At 38.9% G+C, this 13,854-nt stretch overlaps 2 protein-coding genes across 6 annotated transcripts; one reads left to right on the forward strand and one right to left on the reverse strand.

The window, feature by feature from the left end:
- Positions 1-529: 529 nt before the first annotated feature.
- Positions 530-10,299, reverse strand: bicdl2 (BICD family like cargo adaptor 2). 4 transcript variants are annotated; one of them, XM_088441280.1, is made up of 10 exons: positions 10,138-10,299; positions 8,640-9,069; positions 5,634-5,849; positions 5,323-5,439; positions 4,257-4,403; positions 3,950-4,039; positions 2,848-2,922; positions 2,119-2,201; positions 1,123-1,237; positions 530-1,014 (listed from the first exon to the last, which is right to left on the reverse strand). In XM_088441280.1, the coding sequence occupies exons 2-10, from the start codon at positions 8,886-8,888 to the stop codon at positions 850-852; spliced, it is 1,257 nt and encodes a 418-aa protein (XP_088297406.1). In that variant the 5' UTR covers positions 8,889-9,069; positions 10,138-10,299; the 3' UTR covers positions 530-849. The 4 variants fall into 4 exon arrangements, with proteins under 4 accessions (XP_088297406.1, XP_088297405.1, XP_088297407.1 ...); XM_088441279.1 differs by having other exon boundaries at positions 3,950-4,096; XM_088441281.1 differs by lacking the exon at positions 3,950-4,039.
- On the forward strand, positions 9,724-12,772 carry mia (MIA SH3 domain containing). 2 transcript variants are annotated; one of them, XM_088441285.1, is made up of 5 exons: positions 9,724-10,261; positions 10,722-10,784; positions 10,877-11,010; positions 12,211-12,321; positions 12,423-12,772. In XM_088441285.1, exons 2-5 carry the CDS (start codon positions 10,736-10,738, stop codon positions 12,444-12,446), a joined length of 318 nt encoding a protein of 105 aa, XP_088297411.1. In that variant the 5' UTR covers positions 9,724-10,261; positions 10,722-10,735; the 3' UTR covers positions 12,447-12,772. The 2 variants fall into 2 exon arrangements, with proteins under 2 accessions (XP_088297411.1, XP_088297410.1); XM_088441284.1 differs by lacking the exon at positions 9,724-10,261 and having other exon boundaries at positions 10,270-10,784.
- Positions 12,773-13,854: the final 1,082 nt, after the last annotated feature.

Below are 13,854 nucleotides of genomic sequence, written 5' to 3' on the forward strand. Positions count from 1 at the left end.
TGGGAATTTTTTAACTATTTTTCTAATATCCTTGATTTTTAAGCAAGTGATGCATGACATAAGTTTTATTTTTTGCGGGGAAAAAAATCTGAAGTGAAAGAGTTAAATGTGTTGTACCTAACTGCGCGGATGGTCCAGGTGGCAGCAAATGACAGAAAAAAAACATTGTGCGCAAGGTATTTGCAACTGCAAGTAGACCTCCTTGGAAAACAATGTGTAAATGGCCAAGGAGGCAGTCAGAGTAGTTGTGAGTGAGTCCTGCCACGGCATACTGAGAACCATATCCCCATTGTAAGCAGCACATGTCGCGGAAGGGAGCGCAGCACAGCTGTCCGCGTTCGATGAAAATTCTGTGAATCTGCATGCTCAGAGGAACAGCAATATGGTTCCACAGTCCATTATGGAGGATGTTTGTTTGGCTGCTGTTGATGGCGCAGACACTCCCAACCGACAATGCAGCCAGGTTGCATGATCAACATCTCCCATCAATATTTTTAGTGTGTTTGTGTCGGTTTGGGGTGCTTAAAAATATTTTTCCGATGATATTTATTATTGGTTCAATTAATTCATTATTATAATGATTCAGATGTTACAGCGCATGCTTATTCATGTTTATGAATGAAACTAAACTTCAATGATCTTGTTAAAGCAGGCTTAAAAAGGTTGTGAAGCAAAGAAAGCAACACCAAAAATATGAGATGTCAAATAACAGTTTGAAACAAAGCAATAAAAATGGAAAGTATTAGTTTACTGTACATCAATACATACAAATATATGTACACTTGCTTGTTATTATGTTACAAAATGTTAGTTTGATGCTCTGTGCCTTTGAAATCACTGTTTCCTGTCTCATTTGTCTCTAAAAAAATTAGAGAAGAATCCTTTTCCTGCTTCTCCTTTCAATTTCAAAGATTTGCTTCGTTGGAGTCCTCCCGTGCGCTCTCGTTGAGCTTCTTTCAGTCGGTTCTCCTCCTTCTGCAGCACCTGCTGATTGATCACCAAGCGCATATCCTCCTGCCAGACAGGGTGGATTAAAACATACATCCTTAACTGGACATTTCTCATCATTCTTGACACCATGAGTGCATGTCAGAGATTTTTTTTTTTTTTTTCCAGACACACCTGCCAAGCATCAAGCTCTTGAGACAGCGCCACCTTGTGTTGGATAGTGTTGAGAAGCTGATGGTTCAATAAATCTTTCTCCTGTCTCGCTGTGGCCAACTCACTCTCTAAGGAACTGGAAATTGGTGAGTTTATTAGTACAGGGTTTCTCATTTTTTTTACAGTGATGTACCTACTCCTTGTGAAAAAAAATTGTAGCCAAAAACAGAGTACTGTGCCACCCATGTCTGATTTATTAAACTTCTTAACTATATTTGTAATTGTAATAGTCTTTACTCGGCAACTCCATATGATAGGTCGGGTAATATCTTGTTGTATTTCTGACTCATCTGTTGTAAAATTGCACCGCTGCGGGTGTTTTTCACCTTTATGTGGAACAAGATATTGAACTCAATGGTGAATGCAGGTCAGATCAGATTATGAGGGTTCCCTCTGGCTGTTTTTTTTTTTTTTTTTGTAAACTAGTTTTGCATTCCTCTTCGTCTATGAGCTTCTTTTGTTCTGTTCTGACTGAAATGCTAGATCCATAGTCATTGTTTGGATCCACTACCCGAATTTCATGTTTAGTGTCCTACAGTGTTTTTCCTTTCAAAGTTCAACAGAGTAAACTTAGTTCATGCTCATGTATTGCACTGATATTTAAATATATAGTTGCTGACAATAAAATATGAATATACTGTACATCTATCTAGTATCTAGTTCATGGAATATCATCTATCATTCTAGCTCGCCTGCTGCAAAATTGTATGGAAGTCACAAAATAAAGGCATACAAGTTTTGCAAAGGGATCACTGTAACACAATGTTGTTGCATCATGTTCCAATTAACCTGCTCTTTACTTGAAAATAAATAAATAAATACATACTGCGAAGGCATTTGGAAAAGCCCCCTGGCCCAAAGGTACACACATCCCCATTTGATAACTGCTGAACTAGCAAATAGTTCTGTGTACATACCAAATTGCAGATATTTTTTGGTAAACTTGTGCAACTTTACCTGTAAGTTGGCGCTTCCGAATTGCCTCGAAATGGCTTGATTTCCTCCCTGAGTAGTTGCAGTTCTTCTTGTTGGGATTGCAGCTGAGAAGTTGAAACATCAGTCATGTGAGATTCTGTGGAAAGTTCCGTGTGTAACGCTTTAAAATGGAGCCTCATGAAAATGGCCTTTATCTAATCTGCACTGGTGGTCATTTGCTTATCCGAACTTGACAAAAAAGCATTTTGATGGAAGCACAACTGTTGATTTATACATTGCTACGCACCTATTTATATTGGTAATGCCGTTTCTTGTATGATAAGTGTTCAAATAAATTCAAGTTCGTTTTGCTTAACGATGTTAACCACAAACGATGGAGCAACATATGTAGACAGATAACAGGACAACAGTGACAGCATTTACAAGGTCACTTTATAGTACATGAACAAGCTTAACTTTTTTGTGCGTGTCTGCATCGCTGTACTTATTAGATTGCCTTCTGGTGGTCAAGAGCAGCACAACAGAATTAAATCGAAAAATTAAAAAGAAATATTTATTTAATTCAAACCATTGGTAGATACTTTCCAACGTACAGTCCAGAGTGGAGTCTGCTTTTGAGTTTGAGATTCACCAATTGACATTTTGTTTTGTTTTGTTGTGTAAGTGTGCTTGTGTGTGTGTGTGTGCGTGTGTGTGTGTGTGTGTGTGTGTGTGTGTGTGTAGTGGGCAGTTTACAAAGTTACTACAGACCTTTTCTTTCAGTTCTGCTATCTCATCATCTCTTGCTTGCAGTGCCACAGAGTGGGCAAGTAGGGCATCTTTAGCCTGGAGAGTGGGGTCAGGGAAAGGTCAAACATATTAAGACTTAAATTTTCCAAGCAGCATTTTTAGAAGTTTAGGTATTCATTGGTTTAAGTTTTGTGAAATTAAAAGGCCCGTATCATGGAAATTCAACTTTTTGTTGCTATTAACCTTGTTGCAATGCTAAGTTATCAGCCCAAACACCCCCAAAGTGTTATTTTCCTTCATTGAAGCATTTCTAAGAATTTTTTGCTTATTCTGCCCTCTCAGTACCAGCCTCCCCCAGCAGCTTAAAAGCTTTCAAAAGGCAATATGACAATATCAGACTCTCGTATTGCCTCTATACCGCCACCTTACAGTCTGTGCAAGAGTAAGTAGACGCCCAACTTATCAAATCAGACATTCATGTTTTTATTTACTTAATAAACAACAGTAAACAAGCAAACAGTAACATTTCTTTATTTATCTCCAAAGTTTTAGTTTACAAAATGTTCTAGTGGTGAAAACGTGTGTTTGGGAGCACATAATTCTCCCGTAACGTTTGTTCTGAGTAGTGGTTTCCCGGCGGGACCAATTTGATTCGACGAATGAGTGTTATTGTATGTAGTCTCTTGAGACATCTTTTGCTTTTTTGGCACTCCAGTTCATTTCAATATCAATATAACACCTGTTTTTGGTTTCTTCTTTCACTTCACTTCTGTTTCTCATTACTGATTGCTTTTTTTCTTGTTATTTCGTCGGGTCAGTCGCTTTTGAGCGACGTTGTGACGATGGCAGCCATGCGGCGAGTGGTGCAGCTTTAATTAACAAGACATTTGACTTCCTGGTTAGAAATGCCGATACCAAAAAAAACCTCAGATTTCCCAAGAAATAAATTTAGCCAATGTGTCAAAGGTACGATTTCATTATTTACTGTTTATGCATATATTTACCTGTGGAAAGTTTAATAGCTAATGATACGGGCCGTTTACATAAAGAAAAAGAGCTGGGTCATTAGTGGTTAGTATGCACAAAAAGTAACTCTGTGTGTGTTTGAGTGTACTGTATGTACCTGGGTTTGCTGAATTTCACTAAGCAGTGACAAAGGTTGTGTGTGGGTCATGTCCAGGATGCTCTCTTCTCCCAGCCTCAGGGCATTTTGCTGCAAAGAGCGATTCATGGTACGCAACTCAAACACCACCCCTTGCTCCTGCTCTATCTACACAAACACACACACAGTGAGTGAGAGATGCACTCAACGATCTGACGCTAGCATCGTTGACGTCATGTGTTAGTGGCTTGTTGTTAGTGGCGACACGATTGACTTCCTGTTAGCGTCATGGTGAGAAAGACCACCCCGGAAAAGGCTGGTTGTTTACCTCTGCCTCTTTCTCTCTCAGCTGCACCTGACACTCCGTCACTCTGTCCCTCAGGTCGTTTCGTTCGGAGCGCAGCTTGTCACTGTCTTCCTGGGAGGCCTTCAGCTGGGCCTCCATGTGACACAGGCGCCCCTTCAGAACACGATTCTGAGGGAGACAAAAGATGGATGCAGAGGTATTTTCATTCTGGTCTCCCATTTACCTTATTGCCACTGCCGATGAGATTTTCGAATTCTGAAAAAGGCCCTACCAATACTTAGTTGGAATTGTTTTTTCAGTTTGCCACCTGTGGAACTTTCTCATTAAAAGTTAAAATTATCCTGCCTGCCCTGAATATGTAATTTAAAAAAAAATCAAGCAAGAAGTAACTATTTTTCAACTTCAAAGTCATGTCAAAGTCAATTTGATTGTCAATTTCTTGTGCTTAGCATCCAAAGGGATCAAAATTGCGTATCTCATTATCCTCTGCGTTTTACATGTACAATAACAAAGTGCAGGTGCGCAAGACGAGACAATCCTAAAACTAGATTCTTAACAATAGTAACGTGCAGTATGTTAGGGCTACTTTGCCTAGTGTTGCTAAACTAAAAACTAAAACTAAAAATGAAAACCAGGTATGGCAAGAGTACCCCAAGACAAGACATAAGTAGCAGCGTATGACAAGACAATCCAACAGGACGAGACAAAGCAAGACATTTCTGATTGTGGTTGTCCCAGCATTTGTACATTATTATGTGCATTTGTACATATAAATTTTCTCTGAATAATTTGTTCTATGCAGCCCTTCTAATCTAAAAACAATATGCTGATTAATATTTTATCTGGAATGTGAATTAGGCAGCAAAATCCACAGTTTTTATAGGATTAGGGTTGGGGGGGTTAAACCTAACCCTCAAATTGCAGCATTTTGCTTCTTCCTTTCAAGTGAAAATGACATCACAGTTGCTTAACAAGGGTATGTATGTTTATGTGTGTGTTTGTGTGTGTGTGTCTGTATGTCAATATAAGTAGGAGGCCTCTTCCGTGTGTAACATGCCATGAAGGTGTGTCCGAGTGTTATTTATACCTCTGCCAGTGTGTTTTCTAATTGTGTGGAGCTGATATTCCGGCTAAAGGAGGACTCGTCCATCTCCTCTCTCAAGGTACGAATCTCAGTCCTCAAGGAATGTTCCAGCGTCACAGCCTAGAAGAGTGGAAGGTGGAAAAAGCTGACAGAGGCTTCATAAAATTACAGACTCCCTCAACTGGTTTGGCTGCATTGCTCTCTCAGGTAATTTACCTGATACTAAGTTTAGCTCATGAGTCCTCGTCATCAAAACGCTCTCAATGAAATTGCAACAGTGAAACTTGCTGGATGGATGCTTATGTAAAACACACCTCGGATAGCTGCTCCACCAAACGCTGGTTATGGTTGGATAACTGGGTCAGCTGTTCGCTTTCATCCTTGCGGCGGTCTCGTCCCTGAGTGTGGTAGCGGTCCAGGTCGGAACGTAACGTGGCCAAATCTCCCATCAGTTCGGCCTCCTTCTGTCCAGACGCCAGTTCGTTCATTTCTAGCTTCCTTTGCAGAACATACTTCTCCTGCTGCAACATCTGAGACATACAACACAACGGTTTTGCACTTAAGTAAAGTTGGAAGGATACTGAGGGATTTGAATTTCCGGGATCAATACCTGTGAGTCAAAACGTTGTCTAAACACCAATGATGGCTCTGTCCCTCAATCATAACATGGACTACTAGCTACAATGACAAAAAACAAAAAAAAAATTGAACCGTACTCTTAGCTTGATGGATAACATTGATCTATGTACTGTAGCGGATGTGCGAACCACCATGACACCATTTTGAAATTTCTCATTCCTCAAAATGTTGAAATGTCCAAACTCACTGAAGTTTTGCATTGGCAGTATACAGTATGTGCAGTATTTTAGCCAGCCAATCTTTTGAGCTTTGATCAAAAGCATTTTACATCAAAGGGAAAGCATTGAGGTGACACCAAGGAGCTGAAATTTCACCCAGATGGGGACATCATGTAAAAAAATTAAAATCGTACAGTAATAATAGTTATGACAATTCCAGCAGAGTGCCATCCTTTGGCGAAAAAACTGCAAGTATTTATGTGGAAGAATTGGCCCAAAAATAGACATAATACTGCATAAGGGTCAAGCACTTTATATAAATCTGACGCAAATATGTGGAAGAGAGCAGTTGAAAATTGTTAATTGCGTCATTCCAGTTTTTCCATAACTATAGACCAGTGCTTCTCAATTATATCTTGTAAAACCTACCCAAGGAAAGAGAAAACCTTTCACGCCCCCCGCTTGCCTCGCCAACTATAGATAAGCTTATCATCTATAAAAATTGTCTAAGTATACCTTAAACTGTATCCTTTTTAACATTAACAAAAGAAGAAAGCAATATATATCACCTTTCAACAACTGTCAATGACTTTTTTTACAGCGTGTATACAGGTTAGTGTAAAACAAAAACAAAAAAAAAAAGGAACCAAGTGCATCTAAGTGCCTGAAATTTAAAAAAATAAAGTAAATGCCAATCCTCATACCTCACATGGCGAAAACAAAGACTTTTACCTGGGGTCAACCCCCCCCTGAGGTCACACCCCCAAGTCCTTGAGGACTGCTATAAACCAGGGGTTGTCAAAATTTTTGGAGTCAGGGACCCCTTTAAGAAAGCACATTTTCCAAGGACCCCCATTGTAAATGTTTGTGGAAACAAAACAAACAAAACCTCAAGCCAAACATAAATGCCCTTTTTATTCAGCAACATACTGTATTCAATTTGAGTAAATTTGTTACTTTTAAGACATGCTGAAGTTTAGAAAATAAAAATTGCAAATTGCACGCCTTCTTGTAACAAGTCAAAAGGTTGCTGCCAATTATTTAGTCAAAAACAGAATTGCACTGCTCCCAACTGAAGCCACACTGTCCTTCCCCACCACAAAATCCACTATCAACAGCGACTAGAGGCGGTGCCAACAAACAAAGACTAAGCCAAACAAAGCACAAATCTGTAACTGTTAAAAGATAAACTAAATCAGTTCCAAAACACCCAAATTATCATATTTTTTGGACTATAAGCCGCGACTTTTCCCTCATGGTTTGAGCCCTGCAGTCTAGTGTGGCTTATCTGTGTTTTTTTTTTTTTTGTGCTAGCCACCAGCAACCAAATGTGTGTATCTGTTCAAGGTATCAATTTATGGAACAACTATCAAATATGAATCAATGGCTGTGCTCAAAAAGAGTTAAAATAATATATTTTTAAAAAATATATACATATGTCTAAATTTAATTAGAGACTGTATAAAATTTTGGAAAAAAATGTTGTGTAAATTTTGTATACAGTACACAGTGTATGTGATTTTATTTATGTATTTATGATTGTATATGAATTATGTAGAATGTGTTATTATATTCACTAAAATAAACGATCAAAAAAAGGGAGGCAAAAAAAGATGCTATTGAAGTATTGATTTCGATTTTGAACTGCTATTTAACTAACATATCCATTCATCCATTTTCTATAAATATGTTGGGACTAAACATGCAGGCATGTTCAGTCTGTTAAAGAGAGGATGTTGCTGCTGGCAGACAATTATAAAAAAAATAACTATAAAAAATTATAAACTTCATATGCCATCTTTTTGCGTAAACTTCTGATGTTATTACCTGCGGCTTATGGTCCAGTGCGTTTTTTTTCCACAGAGCTCTTCACGCAACAACAACAGAACAAAAACACACTGAAAATATCAATAACAATTGCATTCCTATGAAACTATCATTTCTATTCTATTCTATATATTGATTGTTCATATTTACTTAATGGACACCAATTGGAGCAGCACCCTCAATTTCGTTGTATACCTGCTGTCCAATGTCACATATTCTATTCTATTCTATTCTATTCTATTCTATTCTATTCTATTCTATTCTATTCTATTCTATACCAATGTACAGTTAGCAAATGCATTAGGTCTACTTACATCAAGATTTGTCCAAACCCAGGCCTCAAAGATCGCTCTATCCTTTATGTTTTTGATAGTTCCCTTCCCGAAGACACCTGATTCAAATAATCAGGATAGTTCATTTGAATCAAGTATGTTGGTGGTGGGAAACTTTAAAAACATGCGTGGTAGCAACCCTCTAGCAACCAAGTTTGAACAACCCTGACTTAAGCAATATACTAAGATCTAAGAGTTGGAAAAAATAAATGCTGAGTTTTGAATGAAGCAAAAACAATCAGATGTTCATTTGTTAGTTATTGTGGTCTTCAAGTATTTGGCAAACCTTATTTTGCAACAGCTTCACATGTTTCTTAAAGCACATGTTTATACAGTACTCTACTGTAGTGCGTAATCTACATACCTCCACCTCCCTCTCCTTCTCCTCCAGCGTGGCGGCCAGTTCCTCATTCTTCTCAAGCAGAGCCTGTCCCAGCTCGGCTGCCAGAATCAGGTCCGTCTCGATGCCGCCGCCGCCGCTGTCGATTCCACCCTGATCTGGCGTGGATGTGGGCAGGGCAAAGGAAAGCGAGATGGACGAGGAAGATGAGAGTGGGAAAAAGGATTCCTCCAGGCTGGGGGAAGGGAGGCTGCACTTCCTGGGGCTGAACATGGTCTCAAGGATGCAGGAGTCACTTGAAAAACCTCATCATGGAAAATCTCACAGGTGGTGGCCAAGCAAGATGAAATTCTTCTCTGGAAATACTTTAGGTTGTAATCCAATTAATCCAAGTTTATCATTCTTCTTTGTGCTCCGGATGGTCCTGATGCTGGTTTTCTTCAGTTTTCCGGTCCTGTGTGGGACAAGATAATAAACTCAATACAACTGTAAATCTATGTCAGGACAGATTATGAGAATTCCCTCTAGTTTTTTACAAGCACCTTAGTCTGACAGCCTCTTTTGTAATGTTCTGACTGTAATACCAGATCCACTACAGTCTTTGATTTAGATCCACTCCCCAAATTTCATGGTTAATATGCCACAGTGTTTCTTCCTAACATGTCACTAAAATTCAACCAAAGTTCAACAATGTCAACTTTTAAATCTATCCATGCTTATTCATAGCACTTTCATTTAAAGATATTGTTTCTGACAACAAAATATGAATAGATACATTCACTAGCCACAAATTTGGATACATGCTCATGATATCCCACGTGACAGCCATTGTTATATGTATGGCAGGTTTTGAAAATATAATTTCCTCTCGTGTATTAATGTGATTCTCCTCCTTTACTCAATGATGGTTAAGCATTTTTGGATTAAAAAAAATACTAATATAAAGTTCTCTGCCATCCATGCCTAATTGAATAAACTTTAGAACTACGTTTGTAGTGCTATCTGTCGGTGTATTTTATTCAGCAGCCCCAGAAGGTAGATCATGGAACATCATTTGTTCTAGTTTTGTGTTATCTGCTGTCATATTGTCGGTAAAAAAATTAACAAAACCAAAGCAAACAATTTTTTGCTAGGATGTCACTGTAACACAATTTAGCAATATGCTGTTTTGTGTTTCATTTCATTTGTGTTGAATTTGAAAAGAAAAAGGTTTGCTGATACCTGCAGAAATTCTGTTAAAATCTCATGTAAGTGCATCCATGTTGCCCCCATTTGAGAAAGCTGAAATTAAAGCAACATCTCATTGAGATTCTCCATTTATTTTGATCATTATGATTTTGCACTCCAACCTTAATACACCAAACATTTTGTCCTATTTCTTATCAGTCTTGCTTTGACTAGAACCAAAACTACATATTGTCAAATTTCAAGATTTCTTCAAATGTAATGTCAGTCCTGATGTTTTTTCTTTTCTTTTCTTTTTTCTACATAGAAATCAAGGTGGAAAAAAGATTTGCCTCACCTGAACGTTCCTGTAGGCTTCTCACGCCAACGAGCAAATGTCTTCCTGTTTGGCCAGTGTGTGTTTGCACAGGAGAGGGTGAACTGGTTCCCTTGGCAGTGCAGTATACAGTATGTAAATACAGGTAGAGGCTCCACCTTTTAGGCGCTTGCTCATCGAGAGAGGTGGGGGAAATGATGCCATGACACCTAGTGGCTGAACAAGGAAACAAGCCAACGATTGCGTCAATGGAATACAGTACTCCTCTAGTGTGAGTCCAGATAGGCGTGGAAAAAAAAGGAGAGGGGGGTGTATGAAGGTCAGGAAACAAGCATGAGTTTGTCAAATCCATCCACAACACCCCTCCCCCCCATCCCTCTATCCTGTTTACCTACTTGAAAGCTTTCAAATGACTACTGTGTATGCAAGGGCGTGAGGTTGGGGTGGGAGGTTGGGAAAAACTACAAATAGTCAGGACCATCACAACATCTCCCCTAAAAGCTTAGGCTAAAAAGTAGAAGAAGAGCATAGTGTGTCAGTGAGCACAGACATGCATTTCAAATTCTTTCTACTTTTCTCACTTTGGCTTTTGTTGCCAACCTCAGAAGGCGGACGACAGATGCCTAAACTTTCCGCTCGAAAACGCTGTGCTGACTTGGAATGTAGCTGTAAGTACGCACACCTTTACATCGGTACTGTTAAGAATGTGTCATTTCAGATTATATCCCCTTGTGATTGAATCTCTTATTTTTTTCTGCAGACCCTATCATGATAGGTCGTGCTGTGCAGGACTATGACCCCGCTGACTGCAGGTTCATCTCCATCAGACAGGGGCAGCTTGTTTATGTATACGCCATGCTACAGGACACTGGCAACCTCTTCTGGGCAGGCAGTGTGAGTAACGAAAACAAAATGGAAGCAATGGTGTAGCCAGGAATTTTTCACTGTGGTGGCCAGGGTGACACAACACCTCAATGAAGGCTAAATCAAATTCATGCATATCTAGAACTATGCTAAGAGGACACAAGTCTAAGTAAAAATCTGTTTTATTTTGAGCTTAACCCCTGAGGGACATGTAAACCCAACTCAAGCTTTAAGATGTTTTTGATGTGTGATATCAAAGGAAAAGCATACAAAAAAAAACACCAGCAGGCTAAATATTACATAGATTGTCAAAACATGTCAACTTTCTATGTGCCATGCCTTCTAAAGGGTTACAAACTTGAGGTTGAGAGGTACGCCCTGCAGATGTCAAATTTAGCCCATGCAGGGCTCATTTACTGCCATTAAAATTTGGAAATATTGTCCATTTTGAAAATATTGAAAACCTGTGTTTTTTCATGCATTTCCCCCTGATTTTTTGCATTAATCCTTTCAACGGCAATTCGCAAACAGGGTGCAATAGAAATTTTTGTGTTGAGATGCCAAAACTACCCGGGGGCCCTGGCAGACAATTTATCACATTTACAAGCATTTGAATGACTTCTTTAAGCGGGTTAGCCTGCATCCCATAAGGCAAAGTTCTTGCTATGCTTTGTGGGACTTGTAGGCGACAAAAGGCTTCAATCCAAGAACTAAATGTTACAGGAAAGCCTTTATTCTGCTGCAGGGAAGCGTTTTATTATTATTTTTTTTTTTTATCCTTATAGTCCAGTGCGGTTTATCTGCAGTTTTTTTTAATTAGCCACCAGTGTGCAATGTCTGAGTAAACCGCTAACCAGACAAGCCTCTAAGGAAGTTTTGATTTTGAGTTTGAACTGCCATGTTACTCGCCACTAGGGGTCGCACTCCACTCGTAAAAGACAAACAGGGATGTCACTGTTGTGTTGGTGCAGTTATGTTGAAAATATGTTGGTGCTGCTCCTGTTTCTCAACATTCAGTCATGTTCAGTCTGTGTCGAAGGCATGATGTTGCTGTGTCTAGGCTGTTAATAACATATACATAAAAAAAAATCCCTACTTTTTTTATAGTCAAAAATATTTTGTGCTTGTTAGAGGTATTTGGCCTAAAAAAAATATCACAGGAAGTACAGCATTTAGCTAATGCTCGTCTATGAATGTTAATACTGACAAGAATGACCATCTTCTTGCCAGATTCAGGATTCCTATTATGGAGGACAGGAAGCTCGTATTGGTCACTTTCCCAGCACTGTGGTGGAGGAGGTTCAAGTTCTCCAGCCAGCTAACACAGATGTTAAGACGACAGTGGGTCCCCACACACACACACACACACATACATAACTTCCAACTATGCACAGATATTCCATGAAGCTATTCATTTTTGTACTTTCATTTTTTTTTTCCAGAAATGGGACTTTTACTGTAACTAATGGGAGCCATCAAAGAGGTGAAATTCCTATTCACTGTACTCCAGCAGCCACTTTATCAAGCACACCTGCAGAATCTTCATTGTGGAAAGCGTCACCTATCTCTAACATGTTTTTTTTTTTTAATTCAGTCATTAAAAGGCAAAGTAGAGACAATGCTGTCTTTTCTCTTTTAGCACTTGATAACATTTAAGGACATGTTCTTTGTGGTTCCATTTTTATATTAGCATCCCTTGCAAAATAAAAACTGCTGTAGGTTGAAATTTTCTTTCCATGCTAATGCATATGTGGCTAAGATAAAATAAAATAAACGTCACTTTGTAAAATGACCCTTGAAATCTACTCTATTTTGGGACCACCTTGCAAAAAAAAAAAAAAAAAAACGACCAATAAGAGCAAGAGTAGATTACATTTTCTGCACTCATTGGTCAATTTAGCAGAGGGTGCCATTCAAGTATTTGGTAGGAGTGCCTGTGGCATGTGCAGTTACAGTCAATTTGTCCCTGGCATACATGGAAACCTTCACACCATATAGTTAAAAAAACAAAAAAACTGCAAAGCACTAAAAGCGTAGAAGGTGAAGCGTGAAGTGGTGAGGGAACACTATCCTCATGAATTTCCAAACTCAGTGAGAGCCACATTGGAAGGATGAAAAGCACACACACACACACACACACACACACACACACACACACACACACAGCCCTGTACTATACCATCATAAATGAGAGATTGACAAATGCAAACAGACACTTTTATGTTATTTTTCCAACATTTATTCTATGTATTATGTATGTGTTAATACGCTAGGGGATGTCTAGCATTTGCGAAGAATGATAGGAATTGTGATTGAGCAGCCATTTTTTAACCGTACACTTGTACACATATATAAATACAAGTTATTCCTAAAACTTGAAGACCCTGCTTCCTGGTGGAGGAAGTATTACAGTAGTTCTTCCTTCATCCAATATGCCCCCCCAACCCCCCCAAACCTACCACTACCCTCAGCAGAGCACCTGGTCCCATGTTCAACACGTACAAAGTAACAGACCCACCATCATCCAATCGCAGAGCAATCACCTTTGGGATAACGTTTTCCACGCCACTTTTGAAATTCAAAATAAGAGGACTTTTACATTAAAGGTGGCACTGTTTTTGTTTTGTTTTTGAAGGAAATTGTGCACTAACCCGTGGTTCTCCATGTTTTCTCAATGCTATACTTACCCTCTGTGAAGCCTTCTTTCAGCCAAGTATCCTCAACCGGCACAAAGCAATTTTAGATGTATAAAAAAAGGGGTTAAAACACTTATGTTCCATCTATCTGGTTCAATATATTTTAGAATGATATTTTTCGTGACGTGTTTTAGACAGTATCTACAGATGATGGATCATGAAACGTTATTTGTGTTAT

This window comes from Hippichthys cyanospilos, chromosome 18 (genome assembly GCF_059441005.1).
Source record: "Hippichthys cyanospilos isolate Australia breed blue-spotted pipefish chromosome 18, RoL_Hcya_1.0, whole genome shotgun sequence".
Taxonomy (NCBI): domain Eukaryota; kingdom Metazoa; phylum Chordata; class Actinopteri; order Syngnathiformes; family Syngnathidae; genus Hippichthys; species Hippichthys cyanospilos.